The sequence below is a fragment of the Neophocaena asiaeorientalis genome, unplaced genomic scaffold (assembly GCF_003031525.2).
Source record: "Neophocaena asiaeorientalis asiaeorientalis breed wild unplaced genomic scaffold, Neophocaena_asiaeorientalis_V1.1 scaffold757, whole genome shotgun sequence".
Lineage (NCBI taxonomy): Eukaryota > Metazoa > Chordata > Mammalia > Artiodactyla > Phocoenidae > Neophocaena > Neophocaena asiaeorientalis.
In genome coordinates this window covers 1,113,843-1,137,240 of record NW_020172686.1, presented here as the reverse complement: position 1 = coordinate 1,137,240, position 23,398 = coordinate 1,113,843, and the positions used below count along the sequence as shown (strand labels likewise).

The 23,398-nt window shown below is 41.3% G+C and overlaps 1 protein-coding gene across 6 annotated transcripts in view; it reads right to left on the bottom strand.

Moving 5' to 3' along the window:
• The window catches only part of LOC112396238 (zinc finger protein 84), a 95,339-nt gene that overhangs the window by 42,546 nt on the left and 29,395 nt on the right, over positions 1-23,398 (bottom strand). Inside the window, exons 1-3 of one of the 6 annotated variants that reach the window (XM_024739894.1) lie at positions 11,233-11,305; positions 9,653-9,710; positions 6,178-6,364 (exon numbers count right to left, since the gene is read on the bottom strand). The exons of 1 other annotated variant lie outside the window; for it this stretch is intronic. In XM_024739894.1, the coding sequence (XP_024595662.1) occupies positions 6,178-6,192 (15 nt within the window). In that variant the 5' untranslated portion in view covers positions 6,193-6,364; positions 9,653-9,710; positions 11,233-11,305. Of the gene's footprint in view, positions 1-2,217; positions 2,300-6,177; positions 6,365-9,652; positions 9,711-10,485; positions 11,057-11,144; positions 11,185-11,232; positions 11,306-23,398 lie in introns of those variants that run through there. 4 more of the 6 variants (XM_024739896.1, XM_024739893.1, XM_024739895.1 and 1 more) reach the window with 4 other exon arrangements.

The window sequence follows — 23,398 nt, the reverse complement described above, 5'->3', positions numbered from 1 at the left end:
CAACATAGAAAACTTATGGTTACCAAAGGGGAAAGGAGGGGAGGAATAAGTTCAGAGTTTGAGATTAACAGATACACACTATTATATATAAAATGGATAACTAACAAGAATCTACTGTATTGCACAGGGAACTATATTCAATATCCTGTAATAACCTATAATGAAAAAGATTCTGAAAAAGAATATATATACACAAATACGTATAAATGAATTACTTTGCTGTAACCTGAAAGACGACATTGTAAATCAACTATGCTTCAATTAAAAAAAAAACAACAAAATGTGTAAATATTCCAAATGTCCATCAAGTGGTGAATGGATAAATAAAAAGTGGTATATCCTTACAATGGGATACTATTCAACAATAAAAAGAATGAATTCCTGACATATGCTAAAGCACAGATGGACCTCAAAAATACTATTCTTATTGAAAGAGACTAGACACAAAACGATTACACATTTATATAAATCCATTATATGATATGCCCAAAAGGAAAACCTATATAGAAAGTAAGCAAATTAGTGGCTGCCTCAGGCTGGTGATGGGAAGAGGAACTGACTGCAAATGTCACAAAGATCCTCTCGGGGTGATGGAACTCTTCTAAAACTGGATTGTGATGATGGTTACACAACATAAAGTTACTAAAAAAAAAATCACTGAATTGTACACTTAAAATAGGTGGATCCTACTGACATCATAGTACAATAAAGCCGTTAAAAAGATAATATTAATAAATTTATGCCAACATATTTGACAACTTAGATGAAACAGATATATTTCTTGAAAAATAATCTACTCCGAAGTGACAAAAGAGGGCTTCCCTGGTGGCGCAGTGGTTGAGAGTCCGCCTGCCGATGCAGGGGACGCGGGTTCGTGTCCCAGTCCGGGAGGATCCCACATGCCGCGGAGCGGCTGGCCCCGTGAGCTGTGACCGTTGGGCCTGCGCATCTGGGGCCTGTGCTCTGCAGCGGGAAGGGCCACAACAGTGAGAGGCCTGCGTACCGCAAAAAAAAAAAAAAAAGTGACACAAGAAAAAAGGTCTGAATTAGTCTGTAACTGTTAAAGGAATTAACCCTCACATTTTAAAACCTTCCTTCAAAGAAAATTCAACGTCTAGATGGCTTCAAAGGTGAATTCTTCCCAACATTTAAGGAACAAATAAAATGATCTCAAATAAATTCTTCTAGAGAACAGAGAAAAGAGTGCAAACTTCTCATTTTATAAGGCCAGCAGACCTCTAATCCCAAATCAGACAGGAACACAACAAGGAAAGAACATTACAAGTAAATAACTCATAGAATCAAAATTCCTAACAAAATATTCACAAACTGAATCTAGCCATGCATAAAAAGTGTAACACAGCCTGACCAAATGAGGGTTCCTTCAGCTGTGCAAGACACCAATTCAGAAATCCCTGTCATATTAACAGAATAAAGGAGAAAAGCCATTATCACCTCAAAATGAAGAGAAGGTGTACGGTGAAAATCTGTTCAGTGTAAAATACTATCAACAAACTAGGAACAGAAGGAAATTTAATCTGATAATCATAATCTACAAAATACGTACAGGTAGCATCATACTTTATGGTAAAATACTGAGTACTTGCTCTCTGAGGACCAGAACAGCACTGTCCAGCAGAATTTCTTGTGACGACTAAAATGCCCTATATCTGCACCATCCAATACGGTAGCCACTAGGCACCAGTGTCTACTGAACACTTCAAAGGTGACTAGGCACTGACTTTTCTATTTTATTTAATTTTAATTAATTTAAATGTAAAGAGCATGTGTAGCTAATGGCCACCTGTTGGATAATAAAGACTGTCTGGTCTTTGTCCCAGGTTCCTGCGATGGAGCTTCCTTTGTAATTCGTGGTGGGCCCCTCCTGAGTTTACGGAACAGGTAACTCATGGTGGGCTCCTGGAGTCTCCAGGTGGGCGCTGCCCATGCTGGAAGTTCCAACCATTTGATTGGAGGGTTGGGGCTTTGAGGCAGACGCTATCAGCCCAACCTCCAGGCTGGAGGCTGAGTTCAGTCACGTGGCTGTGATTTTATCAATCACACCTACACAATGAATACCCAGTAAAAACTCCGGATACTGCTGCCTCATGTTAGCTTCTTGGGTGGTAAACAGACATGGGCCAAGAGGGCGATGTGCCCTGATTCCATGGGGAGAGGGCGCAGAAGCTCCATGTTTGGGACCCTGCCAGACCTCACCCTGTGTGTCTCTTCATTTGGCTGATCCCAACTTGTGTCCTTTATAATAAAACTGCAGGGGCTTCCCTGGTGGCGCAGTGGTTGAGAGTCCACCTGCCGATGCAGGGGACACGGGTTCGTGCCCCGGTCCGGGAAGATCCCACATGCCGCGGAGGGGCTGGGCCCGTGAGCCATGGCCACTGAGACTGCGCGTCCGGAACCTGTGCTCTGCAACGGGAGAGGCCACAACAGTGAGAGGCCCGTGTACAGCAAAAAAAAAAAAAATGCAGTTTTAAGTATAGCACTTTCCTAAGTTCTGTGAACAATTCCAGTGAACCTGAGGGGGTCATAGGAATCCCCCAAATTTGCAGCCTATTGGTCAGAAGTGCAGGTGACCTGGGGACCCCGATACTTACAGCTGGCAACTGAAATGAAAGCACTCTTGTTGGGGATGGTGCCCTCACCCTGCAGAGTCTGCACTAACTCCAGGTGACTGGTGTCAGAGGTGAGCAGCTGTGATGTGCTATGTAGTGGACAGTGCAGGCCTAGGGCGAGGCAAGGGTGTTCCCAATGCCACCTCTAGTCCACAAGGTACTGCAGGTACAGTACTGGCCAGGAGGTCAGTACAATATAATGCAAGGAAAGAGTATAAATATTGAAAGGAAGATGTAAAACTGTCATAGATGGTATGACTGCATAAAGAAAATCCAAAAGACCTTACAACAACTAGAATTAGTTAATTGTGTATATTCTTCTTTCATAAACATCAAAACTAATCAACTGGTCTCACAGAGATAAGCTACAATGTAGAATCTTCAACTATATCAATGAACTTCTCACACTGTTACATTAAATATATTGTTTTATCTTCCTCCTTAAATGGATCATTTACCCACTAATGATTTTATAAATCATGCATTGGTCATGTGGAAAACGCTGGTTCCCTGAGTTTACATCTTCTCATAAAAAAATGGCTTTACCAGTTAATTCTGAAAACATTTAATGCAGAAATAATTCCAATTTTACTAAACTCTTATAGAATATGGAAGCAACTTTTGATAAACCTTCTGATACTAACATGACCTTGATAACAAAATCCAATAAGGGTATTGCAAGAAGGGAAAAGCAAAGGCCTACTTACACATGAACACTGATGTGAAAATCCTAAACAATGTTACCAAACTACTATATTAAGCAAAACATAAAGAAGAAAATATATCAAGACCAAGCTGGAGTTTATCCCAAAAATTCAAGGTTGATTTAACATTTTTTTTTAAAGTCATGGATATTTACTACTTTTAACAGATTAAGAAAAAACATAATATCACCTCGATAGATGCAGATAAAGCATATCTGTAAATGGAAGAATGTATGTAACAAGACCTACAGATAACAGAAAAATCCAACAGTTAGATTAAAAAGCACGTTTACAGTTTTCAAAAAGAAGGACTAGATTTCATAAGAATATAAAAGTTTGAAAAAGAACAAACAGATGAAACAAAGAACAAATGAACACACCAAAAATTGAAAAAGAATCAACAATTATTTGTTATAGAAAGTCTCATCAAACTAGGAAGTCAGTGGAATTTCTTTTTACTAAAAAAAAGTATTGCTGATATTTTTATAAACATGGAAAATCTAATCAAATCTAAAGAAAAATTATTAGAATTAGTAAATGGGCTTACAAAGTTCCTGAAAACCAAGTCAATATGCAAAAATCTAGTATATTTCCATGTTTTGGCAACAAACATTTTTAAAACTAATGACTAAATTTTAAGATACTAATTGCAATTCCGGGGCAGAAAATGTACAAACTGACCCTTGATATATCTTGTCATGCTAGAAAGCTGCATTCTAGTTAACAAAGAAATGTTACAAGGAGGGTGTTACCATTTTGCAGCCCCTAATGAAATAATCCATCTGGGCAACGATCATTTAAAGCCATCAACAAGGGACTTCCCTGGTGGTCCAGTGGTAAAGAACTGCCTTCCAATGCAGGGGACGTGGGTTCGATCTCTGGTCGAGGAACTAAGATCCCACGTGCCGCGGAGCAACTAAGCCCGTGCGCCACAACTACTGAGCCCATGCGCCTCAATGAGAGAGCCCTCATGTTGCAAACTACAGAGCCCACGCACCCTGGAGCCTTCCCAGCACAACCAGACAGAAACCCGATCAGACCGAGCGCCCTAACAAAAAGATCCCGCATGCCTCAACAAAGAGCCCGTGTGCCACAACTAAGACCCAACACAACCAAAAAAGATAAGGAGAATAAAGCCATCAGCAAGACAAAGAGAGACAAGTGGGCTTTATGCACCTCCTGAAAGAAGTACCACCACAACCTCTGAAGCACTCTTGCCAAAAAGTCACACTTAAATCTGATCAAGCCTCAAAGTGGAACTTCCTGTGGTGATGCAAATTTTCTTTACCTGTGCCACCTAATTCGTGGCTGTCCAGTCTGTGGCTACGGAGCACTTGAAACGTGGCAACTGTGACAAAGGGATTTAATTGAATTAAGTTCAAACAGTCATATGTGGCCGGTGGCTTCGGGACTGGAAAGTGCAGCTCTGAATCTACCAATTCACAGGAAACACAGAAGGCAGAACACACCAACAACACTGGGGGGTTTAATCAGTCAAACGAGGACATTATCCACCACGCCACTTAGTCAAAGCCTTCAGACCGTGGGAAACTACAGATGAACGGCCTGGCTTCCTCAACAGATAGTTTGGACAGAAAAAAATAGGCAGAGCCAAGATCCAGAGGCAGATCAATCAACTGCACTGTACGAACTTTACTTAGATTCTGATTCAAACAGAGGACAGTTTATGAGACAACCGGGTATTTGATAATGGCTGGATTTGGTGATATTGAGAAGCTACCTTAATTGCAGAGAAGGCTGCAATTGCTAAGTGACAGAAGCAAAACACAAACGAGTATACACAACAGCAGACAAAATCAAATGGCAGTGTTTAAGGATAAACACTTAGGAGTAAAATTATACAGAAAAGCAAGGAAATCGTTACAAAGGATGGAGTCCTGGCTCCGTCTGTCAGGAGGGAGAAGTTGTGATTGGGAAGGGGGCACAGGAAGGGCCTCATTTAGGCTGGGAACGCTCTATTTCTTGAAATGAAATGGTGACTTCATGGGTATTCATTTGATAATACATTAAGCTGTACTTTTACATTTTATGAACTTTTCTCCATGTGAATTCTGCTTCACAACTAAAGAGGTAAATAAATAATTTAAATAATTACGGGGACTAAATTCTGCTTTGGCATTTTCCCCGTGGGTCACACTCTGTGGAAAACTATGAAAAATGGCTATAATACCATGTATTTATTACAATCTTTCTCCTAAGGACATTACCCACTATATCATTTATTCAAAGGCTTCACCAAGGAATGACCAAGAAACATTTACTTTCTATGAAAAATCAGTTTGCTTTTTCCTTTGGATAATGCAATTCATATAAACATACTCATTACACCTGTCAAAAATTTGAGAACCAAGTTTACAGCTCAAATTCAATAATTATGTAGGACAGTAAGGCTTATAAAAATTGAAACTTTAATAAGTTCTCGGGCTTTCCTGGTGGCACAGTGGTTGAGAGTCTGCCTGCCGATGCAGGGGACACGGGTTCGTGCCCCGGTCCGGGAAGATCCCACATGCTGTGGAGCGGCTGGGCCCGTGAGCCATGGCTGCTGGGCCTGCGCGACCGGAGCCTGTGCTCCGCAACAGGAGAGGCCACAACAGTGAGAGACCCGCGTACCGCAAAAAAAAAAAAAAAAAAAAAAAAAAAAGAATTTCTCGAGGCCCTATAGTTAACATATCGCTGCTTCAATTTTGTCCCAACTTGGATCTTCCATTCTGAGGGTATTTTCCCCTGATTTCTTAACCATTTATTCTTTCCTTTTTCACTAGTGGTCTTACACACCTCTTCTAATTCCCTGGAAAAATAATGAGGAATAAACATGAACTCACCTGTAACATGGTCATTGCTGCTGCAAGATGAGTAGCAAGTCTGAGATTTGTTCTGTCCTGCAGCCTCCGCTTCTGCCCCGAAGCTCTGGTGTGAGGTCTTTTACACTAGGAATGACTTTCTGCTTCTGGGAACGCGTTTCTTATCTCACACGAGCAGACTTATTTGTGTGGAACCAGGATCTGTGGACTTGGGGACAAACGAACTTCAACTGGTATATTCACGCTGCACCAAAAATCCTTTCCTCTCTTGACAGGAACTAGGAATTCATGATCATCTAAGGCCAGAGTGTGTTTCCTATATAACTGAAACAGGACTACCAGGGACAGAAACAGAACGTAACGTAAAAGAACAGCAGAAGTCTCTGCACACAAATAAAGAAGGACCAGCAGTAAGTAATTCTGAGATCCAGTCAGTGTGCACTGAGGACAGTGCGGAACAGGTGCTGTGAAGGACATGACAGCTCTGTGTTAGGCAGATGGAATTTTGGAAAGCTTATGTGATTTGTATTATAACAGATCTGAGTTTCAATCAACCCTTTCCCTTTGCTGGCTTTGTGACTTTGGGGAAAAACGAATAGGAAACTAAGGCTCATTTTTCTGAGCCTTAGTTTTCTATTAAAATTTTCTATAAGTTTCCTAATTTATGTCTGCCAATCCTATCATTTTCTGAAGGAAGTGTGTTAAACTCTCCCAATATGATTACAGATTGGTCAGTTTTTCCTTGCAATTCTGTTGATTGTATGCTTAAAGCTATGTTGTTTGATGCACAGAGGTTATATACTTCTGGAGGATTATTCTTTAATCATTATGTAATGCCACAGGGATTCTGAGGAATAAATAAGATATTAAAAGCAAAGTGACTAGTTCCTTGTAATAATAATAGCTAACATCTGAGTGCTTTCTATATGTAAGACAAAATACTAAGCACTTTACAATTTAACCCTCACAGACAACCCAAAAGGCATTTAACAAAATCTCCATCTTATAGAAAGGAAACTGAGACTTAGAATGTGCCCATAATTGCACAATTATTAAATATCAGAAATGGAATGTTATTTCTCTTTATTGCTACCTCTTGTTCAAGGTATTTAGTACCAAAATCATAATGTCATTTGTGTGTATTCATGTACATATATGTATACACACACACACACACACACACACACACACACACACACACACACCATATATCCTGGAATTAGCTCTTATCTCCATGCAGACATTCGGTCCCCTTAGTTCCACAGAAATACAAATGAAGAACAGCCTGCTCATCCCTATGACTAAAAAGCAGCACTTAAAACACCAAGCTCTTCCCTTTCATGTCTTCCTGTGATTCAACCTTCGGTGCCAACTCAGAAACATATATTGAAGTTCCTCCCGGTCACATAAGAAATGATTCCTTTATATATCTTAAATTGTGAAAATATACTCAGCTTAGAACTGGAGCTGGTGCACATCAGCACTAAACAAATATAAGCCATAATTATTATTACAAAAGTAAAACATGATGGCAAAACTTAGAAATGTATGTAAGCTAAATAAGAAACAACTATAACCTATGACCACACATAACCACTCTTAAGAGGTATATGGTCACATTTAAAAACTGTTTTTGTTTTCTTCCCGCTATGCAAAGCATCTTTCTAGATCAACAGACATAGTTCTGTTAATATCAACAACTTTCGTATTTAAACAAATAAAAAGGTAGAAAGTCAAATCTACGCATGACAGAAAAAAATACATAAAACATGCAGAAATATACTTGACAAGAAATATGTAAGGTTCATAGGAAACAAACTAAAAACACCAATGAGGACTGTAAGAAGAGACTTCGTACACGCACAATTTGGTCTTGTCCTGGGACAGAAAGATTTCATACAGTAAAAAGAAGTCAGCCCCGAATGATTTATACCTTTAGTCAACTCCAATCACAATTTCAAAAAGCTTTTCTTTAACAAGCAATTCTAAAGTTCACCTGGAAAAAAAGGTTCAGGAACAGCTTTGGACACTTTTGGAAATACAAAATATTGAGTGTAAACAGGCCCATGTAATATTGACATATATTATAAAATTATATTATCAAAAAAGTATCACACTGCCTCCAGAAAAGATATATAGATAAATAAAGCATAATGGTCCAAATATGTCAGGATTTACATGCAATAAATGTGGCATTTCACACGCAAAGTAAAACTGGATTACTTAATGAACAGAAGTGATTAACACTTGAGAGAAAATAAAGCTAGTTATCTATCTCATACATTACAACAAACTACAGTTGACCCTTAACAACTTGGGGGTTAGGGGCGCCGACCCACCAGCTCATTCGAAAATCCTCATATAATTAATTTTATAGTTGGCCCGCTGTATCAGAGGTTCCATATCTGCAGATTCAACCAACCTCTGATCGTATAGTACTGTAGTATCTATTTTTAAAAATCTGCATATAAGTGGACCCATGCAGTTCAAACCCGTATTGTTCAAGGGTCAACTGTACTTCCAGATGGATCAGAATTTAAAATAATGGAAACCATGATAGTACCTAAAGAAAACACAAGTGAATATTTGTATAATTTTGGGGGAAATGTCTCCCCAACACATGATACAAAGGCAAAAGCCATACAATTTTATTTAAAAAGTCAATAAGGGCTTCCCTGGTGGCGCAGTGGTTGAGAGTCCGCCTGCCGATGCAGGGGACACGGGTTCGTGCCCCGGTGTGGGAGGATCCCACATGCCGCGGAGCGGCTGGGCCTAAAAAAAAAAAAAAAAAAAAAAAAGTCAATAAATTTAACCATTAAAAAACATAATAAACTGAGTGGTTCAAGAAAAATCAATCATAACATAAACACACACACACACACACACACACACCCCAGACAAGGAAAATATACCTACAGTGAATATGTCATTTCCTTTGCATTATGCTTTCACGTCATCTCATGTAATAAAAACTCCGGCATTCTGACAAATAAAACTACGTTTACATTCAAACTATTTCCTTAAGCAGACAGCCAAATTCACAGTGTGATTTTTAAATTTCCTTTGTAGGTTTGTCAAAAACTATTTGGTAAAGTTTAGCTGGATTTCAGCAAAAACTTATCAAGAGTAGAGACACATGTCAAAATGAGGCAGATTTTGCAGAGAACACAGAGTTGAGAATGTGAGGTGGACAGAGTGTGACACGCCATCAGTGTGGTAGTTTTAAAATATTTCTGATATGTTACTTGCTCAGTACAGTACAGATTGGACCTTATTTTCCTTTAATTTAAACAAATGTTTCTGCAAGTTGGCCCTGGAGGGAGAAGTTCTCCCTGAATGCTCTTACACTTGACTCTTATGTGTCCCTTCAGCAAATGGAAGCCTATGCCCGCCCTTCGTTGTACAATTTGGCCCCTTTTAACTTCACGGGTGTGACTTTACCTCGGCAGTTTCCTGCAGAGCACTGCAGCTCTCCCTGCCACGCACTCACATTTACCTGCAGGAGGAAGGGGCACCTTCATCATCATCCTGTAGCTCCCACTCAGCATCAAATTCTGTGGAATTGCAAAGGAAAGGGAAAGAATAATGAAAAAAATAACGTTAACTTACACCTACTATGTGCCAGATGTTCTACACACCTACTGTCTTTTTTGATGCATTCAGTTCTCATCACAGAAAAAGCAATAAGGCACAGAAGTTCAATAACATGCCAAAAACAGATGACATACACAGGAAGTGGTCCCATGCAGCCCACTCCAGAGCCTGTGATCACAGGCCCTCAACAACTGTATTGGGAGGGGTGGGCAAAGGCCTTGGGAGTCCCTGTTTATAGTCCCAGTACATGCATGACACAGTCCCCTGTCCAGAAATGACGGCACCAGGGCAGACTAAGGAGAATAACAAGAGAAATATAAGTTCTCAGGGGCAAGTTGAAAAAAACTCCCCTGGTAAGTTTAAACTCCCCACTTGGGACAAAATATTTCAACTTAACATATCTGTGATATACTCTAAGGGCTTTAAGCAGGATTTGCAGCATATTCCCAATTTTGGCTTTTTTTTTTTAAGGGAACACGTAAGGTGTATTCAAAACATACACACGTTTCTTGACTAAAATAAATGCACAAAATGTTAGCAGTGACTGTTTCCTGTTGATGGGATCATGAATGATTTTCATTTGAATCTGTTTATCAAGATACTCTAAATTAACTACAGTGAATATATTTTAAAGTCCTTAACCCAAGAAAACAGGCAAACAGAGCAGTTTCAGTCCAGCACCACGTGGTTGAAACAAAGTAAACAGTAAATAATAAATAAAATAAACTAATGTACGTTTTGATGACAGCAAAATCCACCGGGCTAGGGCAGAAAAGGTCACTTCTTTCCATTCCCTCATTTTCAGATGAAAAGCCTGAGACCCAGAAATCGTGAGTGGGCTGTTGTACCAAGGGGCAGACGTGGGTCCAGGTCAGAGACAAGGCCTTGAGCCAACGCGGTGCCCACCCCGCCAGCTACTGTCGAAGTTGTTTGGGGGTTCTCGTTAGTGGAGGAGCCTCGGAAAAACCCTCCTGATAAAGGCGGAGGCGAGCTGGGGCGAGCTGGGGCGAGCCAGGGTGGAGGGGCGACACAGGCCCTGCAACCGGGACACACCACGGACACTCTCCGGACGCTCCCCGACCCGCCGTGGGTCCCGACGCTCCGACCGCGCCCGCCCAGGGCTCGCGGCCGGGGACGCGCAGGGACGCGCGTGGGGAGGCACCGCCTTTCCAAGCCGGCCTGGCAGGAGAGGCCCCGGCGCAACGAGCACCAGCCGCGGCGGACGAAGGACCTCCCTCCGACCCCGGGGGCCACCGGTGCCCACCGCAACCCAGCCGCGGAGACCCCGGCCCAAGCGCTGACGCCCACTGGCGGCCCTGGCACGACCCCCAGCCCCTCCCCCGCGGGCTCCCTCAGCCCCAGCCGCCCGCCCCACAGGAATCCAGCCCCGGAACCTGCAAAAAAGGCCTCGGAACCACGGACGCGCGGGACCGGGACCCACGTGACCGCCCCGCCCCCAGCCTTTGCGCGACCCGAGCGGACCCGCGGGATCCCAACGGCCCGGAGCTGGAGTGGGGGACCGCGCGCGCGCACGAGCACGCGGACACGCGCCCACTGGCCTCTCACGTGGCGGTGGACAAAGAGAAGGGCCAAACCTGCTGCGTGCGCTGCGCGTGCGCGACGGAGAAGAGCCTCCGAACTACACTTCCCAGGAGGCTCCGCGGCACGCGGCGTGCGGCGTCGTAGGAGCGCTGGTCGCCTAGAGACCCGGGCGGCCGCCGCCAGAGCGAGCTGTGGGAACGTGCGTTCAGGGGAAACGTAAAGAATTAGGATTTTTAAAAGACCGGGAATCCAAATCAGGTAGATTGATAAGAGATAGGTAGGTATGTAGACAGATGTGATAGAGAATTGGCTTAAGAATTCAGTTGAAGAAAACAAAAAAAAGCAGATAGTAAAGCAGAAAAAAAGGGACGTTAATTTATAATTCAAGGGCTGTGGGGGGCGTTATTATAAGTCACTAATTTTTTTAAAAAGAGAGTGAAGGGTAAGATGAAAAAAGAGGAACAATCACAAATACATAGGAGATTGAATGAGGATCCGCTTTGTGTTAATAAATTCGAAATTCTCTGTGACACAAATGATTCTTAAAGGGTAGATGTGTCAAATTCGACCCAAAAAACAAAAAAACCCAAACGTGAATGGAAATGAAGACAATGTCAGAGATTCTCCGCCGAAAATCATCGTTCGCTGAGTTTCCAGTGAATTCTTTCAATCATCCAGTGATCAGAGAACTCGTATTTAAATAGTTACAGAGGAATTAGAAGGGAAATTTCCTATTTATGTAATAGCATAAAGGCACCAAAATGGACAGATGTATAATTTGAAAAGGAAGAGCAGGAAAAACTTGATTATTGCTGGTCATGCAAAAATACTGAGAAATTATCAACAGATAATTTTTGTCGACTATTTGGCAATATTTTGTAGAAATAGAAATATTTTTGTAGAATAGAAACCAAGTGGATTCTATTCTAGAAATATGAGGGTGATCAGGATATACGTTAATATAAATAAATAAGGGGAAATAGAATTACCTCAATAAAATGAAAAAAATTCTTAACTGAAAAAATACATTCTAGACTTTAAAAAATAAATCAGAAAAAGTTGTTTCCTAATTTAGCCTTATGAAAGATACAGACTTCAGCCATGAAGCCAGTATGCTGCTTAAGTGTGGAATATAAGGAGGAGTTAGGAACAAGGTACTAATACCAAGGATTAAGATTTTTAAAACTGGACTAACGCTGGGACTTCCCTGGCGGTCCAGCGGTTAGGACTCCACACTCCCACTGCAGGGGCACATGTTCGATTCTGGTCGGGGTACTAAGATCCCAGGGCCATGCAGCACAGCCAAAATAAAAACAAAAACACACAAATAAAATGGACTAATACTTAAAATGCAGAGCACAGGTGTTACCGAGTCCAAGCTCATGCCAGTCACCACACGACAGGCCAGTAAATCCAGAGGTGATTTGCTGGGGCAATGAATAGCAACTTTATTTGGAAGGTCAGCAGACAAAGAAGATGGTGGACTAGTGTCCCAAAGAACCATCTTCCCCGAGTTAGAATTCAGGCTTCTTTTATACTAAAAGGGGAGGAGTGTGGTTGGTTGCTGCGAACTTCTTGGTGCCCGAATCCTTTGTTCTTGCAGCTGTCCACCTAGGTCCAGTCACAATGTTCCTTTAAACCCCCAACAAGACAAATGTTATTCTCTGTTCTGCAACTTTTTATCTCTATATGAATGGAACAGTGTTACACTCTTAATAAGTATAGCAATGTTATACTCTTAATTCTCAGAACCTTGAGAATAGGTTATCCTGTAAATTTCAGGCTATAGGCTGCATTCTTAACTTGTATTATGGCAAAAGCAATAGAATACAAAGCTTAAAGTAAAAGAAACAGATCAAATATGGAGTCAGATTTGTTCTTCCCTATGATACAAGGATGTGTGTCAATGATCACTGCTGAAGTAAACACATTTTTACACCATTTGGGGGTTTTATTCCATAAATTGTCAATTATCTTTGCCATTTTTCTATTGTGTTATCTATTCATGGAGAGGAATGTATATTGTTTACTAATCCTCAGTATGCAATATATATTTTAATTTTTTTCTGTCTATTCCTGGTCTTTGAACTTTGTTTATAAAATTGTTGATCCCATGGGCTTTATTTTTGACATAAATTTTATCTAGGTTTTCCTTTATGGTTTCATTTGTGGTTTACTTATGTGTCTTGTTAAGAAATCTTTCTACATCCTGGTATCACAAAAGATTTCCACGTATTATCTTCTAATAGTTTCAGCATTTTGCTCTCATATTTAAGTTGGAATCTGTCTGAAGTTGTCTGTGTGCATGTAGTGCAGATATTGATATAATTTCATTTTTTAAAAAATATTTATTTATTTATTTATTTGGTTGCACCAGGTCTTAGTTGTGGCTCATGGGATCTTCACTGCCGCGTGTGGGATCTTCATTGCAGCATGCAGGATCTTTAGTTGCAGCATACAAACCCTTAGTTGCAGCATCTGGGATCTAGTTCCCTGACCAGGGATTGAACCCGGGCCCGCTGCATTGGGAGCTCAGAGTCTTAGCCACTGGACCACCAGGGAAGTCCCTGTAATTTCATTTTCTTTCCACATGGGAAGCCAATTTCCTCATCCCAAGTGCATTCAATTTCTAGAGCTGCCGTAACAAAATATCACAGACTGGGTGGGGTAAACACCAGAAACGTATTTTGTCACAATTCTGGAGACTAGAAGTCTGATTTCACGGTGTTGGCAGGTTTGATTTCTTCGAAGGTCTCTCTCCTTGGCTTGCAGGTGGCCGTCTTCTCCCTGTGTCTTCACATGGTCCTCCCTCTGTGCGTGTCTGCGTCCTAATCTCCTCTTCTTTTTTTCCTCCAGTTTTATTGAGGTATAATGGACATACAGCACAGTATAAATTTAAGGTGTACAGCATAATGATTTGACTTAACCCATGGAATGATGACCACAATAAATTCAATGAATACCCATCATCTCATATAGATACAAATTTAACGAAATAGAAGAAATTTGTTCTCGTTGTGATGGGATCTCTTAGGCTTTACTCTCTTAGCGACTTGGAGCAGTATTCACAACACACAGCGGTGCTGATTCTGTTTACCGCGTCACACATTCCATCCCTAGTACCTATTTGTCTTATAACTGGAAGTTATAAGTTAGTTTCTGTTACACAACACAGTGATTCTGTTACTGACTTCAGTCCTTGGACACTTTAATAAACAGAAATTGGTAAGTGGCCAGAGGAGGAATTCGGGCAAGGCTTTACTGGGACTCACAAACAAGAACAAGAACAACTTGCAAACAAGGCTTTACTGGGACTCTGCAAAACAAGAAACAGGTGCCCTTGCTTGCTTTCTGAGGTGGGACAAGCTGGTCCCCTAAATGGGGTGAAGGTAGGGGCAGATCAGTGGGTCGGGCCAGAGGAGTGGCATAGGTGGTCTGCCCACCCCCTTGGTGCAGGGATCATGCACAGTACCCTGCTTTTGCTCACTGCACCTCAGAAGCATCAGGTGGTTTTTAGCCTTTTAGTGTCTTATTCATAATTTGCCCCAGTTGTGCATGCATGCAGTTATTTTTAGTTCCTTATAGTTTCTTTGTATCTGTTGCTCAAGGAAATGTTTGTCCAGGTGCCAGCACTGCAGCAAAGGGTCCCAGATCCCAGGTGCCAGCCTGTCTCAATTCTATATTTCTATACATTTCAAAATGATCACCACAATAAGTTTAGCTACCATCTGTCACCATACAGGACATTATATAATTATTGATTATATTCCACACACTGTATATTTCATAACCATGACTGATTTATCTTGTAACTGGAAGTTTGTACCTCTTAATCTCCCTCACCTATTTCTAGCCTCCCCCACCTCCCTTGCCATTTTGAAGGAAAAAAAAGAAAACTATTAGAACTAATAAATGAATTCAGAAGAGTGGCAGGACAAGATTAATATACAGAAAATCTGATGCTTTTATATGCACTAATAATTAACTATTGGAAAGAAAAGCAAGAAAACAGTCCTGTTTAAAATTATATCAAAGGGGTTTCCCTGGTGGCACAGTGGTTAAGAATCCGCCTGTCAATGTAGGGGACACAGGTTCGAGCCCTGGTCTGGGAAGATCCCACATGCTGCAGAGCAACTAACCCTGTGTGCCACAACTACTGAGCCTGTGCTCTAGAGCCCAAGAGCCACAACTTCTGAGCCCACGTGCCACAACTACTGAAGCCAGCGCACTTAGAGCCCGTGCTCCGCAACAAGAGAAGCCACTGCAATGAGAAGCCTGCGCACTGCAACAAAGAGTAGCCCCCGCTTGCCGCAACTAGAGAAAGCCCACGTGCAGCAACAAAGACCCAACGCAGCCAAAAATAAATAAATAGATAGATTTTAAAATAAAATAAAGTTATATCAAGAGACTTCCATGGTAGCCCAGTGGTAAAGAAACCACCTTCCAATGCAGGGAATGCAGGTTCGATCCCTGGTCAGGGAACTAGGTGCCCACATGCTGCGGGGCAGCTACACCTGCACACCACAACTACAGAGCTCATGCGCTTCAACTAGAAGGCCCATGTGCCACAAACTACAGAGCCCATGTGCCCTGGAGCCTGCATGCCACAACCAGAGAAGAGAAAACCTACGCCAGAGCTAGAGAGAAGACTGCACGCCCCAATGAAAGTTCCCACATGCCTCAACGGAGATCCCACATGCCACAACTAAGACCTGACTCAGCCCAAAAAAATAAATAAATAAAATAAAATTATATCAAAAAGAGTAGAGCTTCCCTGGTGGTGCAGTGCTTGAGAGTCCACCTGCCGATGCAGGGGACACAGGTTCATGCCCTGGTCTGGGATAACAGTGAGAGGCCCCCGTCCCGCAAAAAAAAAAAAAAAAAAAAAAAGAGAGTAAAATACCTAAGAATAAACTTTACCAAGGATATGAAAGACCTATATGCTGAAAACTATAAAAGACTGATGAAGGAAATTGAAAAGGATGCAAAAAAATGAAAAGATAGCCTGTGTTCATGGATTGGAAGAATTAATACTGTTAACATTACACAGTGCAGATTTAATGCAATCCCTATCAAGATATCCATGACATTTTCCACAGAACTAGAACAAATGATCCTTAAATGTATATGGAAACACAGAAGACCCCAACTAGCCAAAACAATCTTGAGAAAGAAAAATGGAGCTAGAGGAATCATGCTCCCTGACTTCAGACCATACTACAAAGCTACAGTAATCAAAACAATATGGTAGGTCTTCCCTGGTGGTGCAGTGGTTAAGAATCCGCCTGCCAATGCAGGGGATATGGGTTCAAGCCCTGGTCCAGGAAGATCCCACATGCTGCAGAGCAACTAAGCCTGTGCACCACAACTACTGAGCCTGCGCCCTAGAGTCCATGAGCCACAACTACTGAGCCCACATGCCACAACTCCTGAAGCCTGTGTGCCTAGAGCCTGTGCTCCACAACAAGCGAAACCACTGCAATGAGAAGCCCACACATCACAACAAAGAGTAGCCCCCGCTTACCACAACTAGAGAAAGCCTGTGTGCAGAAACAAAAACCCAATGCAGCAAAAATAAATAAATAAATAAAAATTTTTAATTAAAAAAAAAACACAATATGGTAGGGTATTCCCTAGTAGTCAACTGGTTAGGACTCCACACTTTCACTGCTGAGGGCCCAGTTCAATCCCTGGTCAAGGCCACTCAGCGTAGCTCCCACCACCCCTCAAAAAATAAAAACAAAAACACCAGTATGGTACTGGGACAAAAATAGACATATAGATCACTGGAATAGGATACAAAGCCCAGAAATAAACCCACACACTTATGGTCAATTAATCTATGACAAAAGAGGCAAGAATATACAATGGGGAAAAGACTGACTTTTTCATAAGTGGTGCTGGGAAAAATGGACAGCTATATATAAAAGAAAGTAGAATATTTTCTCATGCCATATGCAAAAATAAATTCAAAATGGATTAAAGACCTAAATGTGAGACCAGAAACCATAAAACTCCTAAAAGAAAACATAGGCAGAACACTCTTTTGCATAAATCATAGCATATTCTTTTGGATCTGTCTCCTAAGGCAAAGGAAAAAAAAACAAAAATAATCAAATGAGATCTAATTAAACTTAAAAGCTTTTGAACAGCAAAGAAAACCATCAATCAAACGAAAAGACAATCTACTGACTGGGAGAAAATATTTACAAATGATATGATAAGCAGTTAATATCCAAAATATATAAACAGCTTGTAAAACCCAACATAAAAAAAACTCAATTAAAAAATGGGCAGAAGACCTGAATAGACATGTTTCCAAAGAGGATATGCAGGTGGCCAATAGACACATGAAAAGAAGTTCAACATCGCTAATCATCAGTGAAATGCAAATCAAAACCAACAATGAGGTATCACCTCACACCTGTCAGAATGGCTATCATCAAAAAGACCACAAATAACAAATATAGGTGAAGATGTGGAGAAAAGGGGACCCTTGTACACAATTGGTCAGAATGTAAGTTGGTACAGCCAGCATGGAAAACTAAAAAGAAAAGTACCATATGATCCAGCAATTCCACTCCTTGGTATATATCTGATGAAAAGGAAAACACTAATTCGAAAAGATACATGCACCCCAATGTTCACAGCAGCACTATTTACAATAGCCAAGATACGGAAGCAATGTTAAGTGCCCATCAGTAGATAAAAGGATGAAGAAGATGTGATATATATACTGGAATATTACTCAGCCATAAAAAATAGAATGAAATCTCTTGCCATTTTCAACAACATGGATGGAAATACAAGGTATTATCATGCCTAGTGAAATAAGTCAGAAAGAGAAAGACAAATACTGTATGTTATTACTTATCCATGGAAGCTAAAATATGAATGAATATAAGAAAACAGAAAGAGACTCACAGATACAGAGAGCAAACTAGTGGTTACCAGTGGTGGGAGGGTGGGGAGAGAGGCAAGATGGGGGAGAGAGTTAAGAGGTGCAGACCATTATGTATAAAATAAATAAGCTACAAGGATATATTGTACAGCACAGGGAATACAGCCAATATTTTATAATAATTTTGTGGAGTATAATCTACAAAAAATTTTAGTCACTATGTTTTACACCTGAAACTAAAGTAATATTGTAAATCAACTGTATCTCAATAAAAACAAAACATAATGAAACAAAAATATAAACAAACAGTAAAAAATAAAGTGATTATTGATAGGTCTGTACTTATTCCCATTTTGTTATTTGTTTTCTGGTTTTTCAAATTCTTTTCTATTTTTTTCTTTTAGTTTCTTTCCTTGTGGTTTGATGATTTTATTTTGTAGTATGCTTGTGTTCCTTTCTCTCTAGTTTTTGTTATCTTTTGTAGGTTTCTAATTTGTGGTTACCATGGAGTTCATATATGTTACCTATAATGATATCCACTTGTTTTAAAATGAAAGTCATTTAAGTTCAACACATTCTAAAAGATCTACATTTTTTTACTCCCTTCCCCCACATTTTGTGTTTTTGATGTCATATGTTACATCTTCATATCTATCCCTTAACAGTTTACTGTACTTACAGTTGATTTTACAATTTTTGTCTTTTAAGCTTCCTACTAACTTATTTAAGTGGTTGATCCTCAGCCTTTACTATATATTTACCTTTACCAGTGGAATTTTACTTTGCCTATAAAATTCTTACTTCTTGTTTTAGCCTTTTCTTTTCCACTTAGAGAAGACCCTTTAACAGCTCTTGTTGGGTCATTTTAGTATTGATGAACTCTTTCAGTTTTTGCTTGTCTGAGAAGTTCTACGTGAATATCACATTGTCTTACTATTCTAGCTTAATAAAAACCTCTTGTTCTCTTGTATCTAGGAGGGAAAGCTCCACTGATTGTTATGCATGTTCATTATTGTCGTGTATATCTGAGACCTGTAAACGTTCATGTAAATATTAGAATTTGTTTATCACATTTCAAGAAAAAATTATTTTGTTTTGATTTAAATTATATTAAATATATATTTTATAAGAATTAATATTTTACGATATTGACTCTACTCCATTAAGATACTATATCTTTCAATTTTCAGTTTTTTATGAACTTTTATAGAATTTTAATTTTATTATTTTATTAATAAATTCTCAGTTTATATAGTTTTTTTAAGATTTATTCCTAGAAGGACTTCCCTGTTGGTCCAGTGGATAAGACTCTGCCTTCCCAATGCAGGGGCCTGGGGTTCAATCCCTGGTTAGGTAACTAAATCCCACATGCCACAACTAAAGATCCCGCATGCCATATCTAAGACCAGGTGCAGCAAAAGTAAATAAATAAATAAATATTTTTTAAAGATTTATTCCTAGATAGTTCTAATTTTAAATTCAACATTGTATCAGATGTATTCCTAAGTTGTTTATCATTCCCAGTGATATTATGAAGACAAGCTTTTTTCCCCCAGTATAAATTCTTATTGCCTATTAATTGTGCTATGAACTGAATGTTTGTGTCCCTCCAAAATTCATTTCTTGAAATTGTAACCCCCAATGTTGCTGTATTTGGAGATGGGGCTTCTAAGAAAATTAAGGTTAAGCGAGGTCATAAGGTCATAACCCCGATCCCATAGGGTTAATGTCCTTATAAGAAGAAACACCAGGGAGCTGGCTCTCCTGGTAATCTCAGAGAGGCAGCAGTGAGTGGTGGTGTGAAGCGAGATCTTAATTCCCTGCCCAGTAATTGAACCTGGGTAGCCTGGATGAAAACCAGGAATCCTGGACTTCCCTGGTGCTGCAGGGGTTGGGAATCTGCCTGCCGGTGTGGGGGGCGCAGGTTTGAGCCCTGGTCCGGGAAGATCCCACATGCCGCAGAGCAACTAAGCCCGTGCGCCACAGCTATTGAACCTGCGCTCTAGAGCCCGCGCCCCACAACTACTGAGCCCGTGTGCCACAACTGAAGCCTGAGCTCTAGAGCCCGTGCTCCGCAACAAGAGAACCCACCACAATGAGAAGCCCGTGCACCGCAACAAAGAGTAACCCCCGCTCGCCGCAACTAGAGAAAGCCCACACGCAGCAACAGAGACCTGGCGCAGCCATAAGTAGATAGATAAATAAATAAATATAAATATATTAAAATATATATATAACAGGAATCCCAGCCACCACACCCCCTGGCTCTTGGGCCCAGTGAAAGACGCGTTTCTCATGGAGGCAAAACTGTAAAAACAGGTGCAAAGTTTATTATTAGAGACACAGCACAACAAGTGGGAGAGCACACAGAGGAACAGCTTGTTCAGTTAAGACAGAAGTAGGGCAGAGACGCACACCCGGAGAGCAAGGGTGTGGGCGTCCCCCCGAACAAGGAGGAGCCCAGTAAAGAGGCGGTAAAGTCACTTATATAAGGCAGGTCTTCCGGGTCTCTGTTCCCCTCTGGCCAATTATCTGGTTTCTTTCTCCACGCCTGCCCTGCCCTAGGACCCTCCCTAACACGCGTGTGCAGCTTCTTTCCAACATGGATTCTAGCCCAGAGGTCTATGGGACGGCCTTAACATCACCTATTATGGAGTGGTTCCCCCTCCTTTTGACACCCACGGAGGCTTTCTGTGCATGTGCAGGGTCTCCCTTGTCCCAAGGATGGGAAATGTATGACCTCTTGATCTATTGCTCAAAAAAGGGTTAGCCCCTCTCTGTTCCTGCCACGACTGTTATCTTAAGGCGTCCACAGGAGACGAAGCCTGGCTATTTACCCGGTTTCTGTTGTTACTTCCATTTCAGAGAGCAAACAGGAGGCTGATTTTAAATGTCTAACCTGGAGCCCACCTATCTCCTATCTCAGGAACCACAAACAGAAGACTAGTTGTAAGTGTCCGGCCTGAAGGCCACGTTTTCCTGCCCCATGAAATGTAAACGGGAGGCCAACTGTAAATGCGTAGCTCAGGGTCCATCTATCTCTTGCCTCACTGGCACACACACCAAGGAAACCCATGTGAGGACACAGTGAGGAGGTGGCGGCTATTTACAAGCCAGGAAGAGAGGTATCACCCCAAACCGACCCTGCCGGCACCTTGATCTTGGACATGTAGCCTCCAAAACTGTGAGAAAATAAATTTCTGCTATTTAAGGCACCAAGTCTGTGGCATTTTGTCACAGGAGCCAGATCAGACTAAGAGATGGTGTACAGGAAGAGAATTGATTTGTACCTAGCAACAGTGCTAAAATCACTTTTCAGATCTTGCTTCTAATAACCACAATTCTTCCTCTTTCTTTCCAGTCCGTATAATTCTTAATTTTCGTTTTTTGTCTTTTAGTGCATTGATTAGGGTGCCAGTTCTATGCTTAAGAGTATGATAAGTAGGGGGGTCAACCCAGTTGTTCCTGATTTTATAATGTTTCTAAAGTTTTACTTTAAGTATGATGTTTCCTGTAGGGGTTGGTAGCTATCCTTTATTATCTTGAAAGGAAGTTAGTTTCCATCTTGAGTTTGTTAAGGACTTGATTATTAAGAATTGCTGAAATGTACCGAATATTTTTCTTTAGCTATATAGGTAGTTATGTTTCTTTATTAACCTATTTCTACATTAAGATTAATATGATACATACATTAATAAAGTCTAGTATTATCTTGAACATATTATTTATTTACTTATAAGGTTGAACAATATGAAATTGTCCTTTTGTGGGCTGGTCCAGTTCCTCTTCTACATAATAGATGACAATTTAGTGGCTTATTATATCGCAGAGTTTCCTGGGTCAGAAATTCAAGACAAGCTCAGCTAGGCAGTTTTGTCTTGGGGGTCTCTCATGTGGTTGCAGTCAGGTGATGGCCGGAGCTGGAACATCCGGGTGGTGTAGGCAGCTCCTGCTCTTGCCGTAGCCTCAGGCCTCTTCACTGGTCTTTTTGTGTGAGCTGTTTGAACCTCATCACGGCACAGCAGCCTCAGGGCAGTTGGACTGCTTACCCGGCTGCTGAAATCTTCATCAGGGAGAGCTTCTGAGAACAAGGTGTGAAGCTGCATTTCCTTTCATGACCTGGGCTTGGAAGCCACACAGCTTAATTTCTGCTGCAATCTGTTGACTATGAACGAGTCACCAGCCCATCTGGATTCAAGGGGCAGGGTGCGTAGACCTCTCCTCCCTGTGGGAGGAGTGGCAAAATCACATTGCCCCTTGTAGAAGAGGATGCTGTGTACGAGGTGTTCTTGTAGCCATCTTAGGGAAACAAAACTTACCACAGACTGCCCTCTGGCTTTGACCATTGACTTACGCAAACCATAACCATCTCCTGCCCCAAGACCCCAAACGTCTCATTCCATCGCGGTGTCAGGTTGAAGTCCAGGATTTCAATCTCGAAATCAGGCCCTGTGGCAGGTGAGGGTCTTCAGGACTGCTCCCCTGGGTACCGCTCTTTACGTGCTATTCTCAGTCTTCGTCTTACATCTGAAATATGATAGTCGGGCAGACAGAGGAAGACTTCTATAGATATTCCTATTCCAAACTGGGGACAACATGAGTCCTCACACAGCAGCCGCTGGTCCACAGAAATTCCAAATCCTGCTGGGTACGTGTTACCAGTTAACTGATTAGGGTCCGGTCCTGCTCGCGTGGAGCTCTCTGTACCTCTTAGCGGCACGTTGGGGCTTGGTTCTGCCGAGCCACGCTTCCTTATCCTAAACATCCACGTTTGCCAGAGTGTCCTTCTCAGCCTCCTTCCTGCCCAGACAACGTTGGGAGCCCAAAGAGCTCTTTTTATTTTGTCCAGGGCTTGTCTTTTCAAGTTAATATGGTTGGGGTTTTTTTGTTTGGGGTTTTTTTTTTTACAAAGTATATTTTATTTATTTATTTTTTGTAAGACCTGCTCACTGCAGTGTTACAGAGTAGATGGGGGGATTAAAGGAGGAGTTATTGGAGAGCTCAGAGCCCTGACCCTTGAACCTCAGCCCCGTAGCCACCTCCTTTGCTTCCTGGGTACCCTCTGTCCAACTGTGGTGACAGGGATGTGAAATCCCTGCAAAATGTCAAGATTGTATTTCGTGTCTTTTATAGGCTCTGCTCTGCACCTGCCCCCCTCCCTGATCTCCTAGTTTCATTGAGATCTTTATAAAAATTTTATTTTAT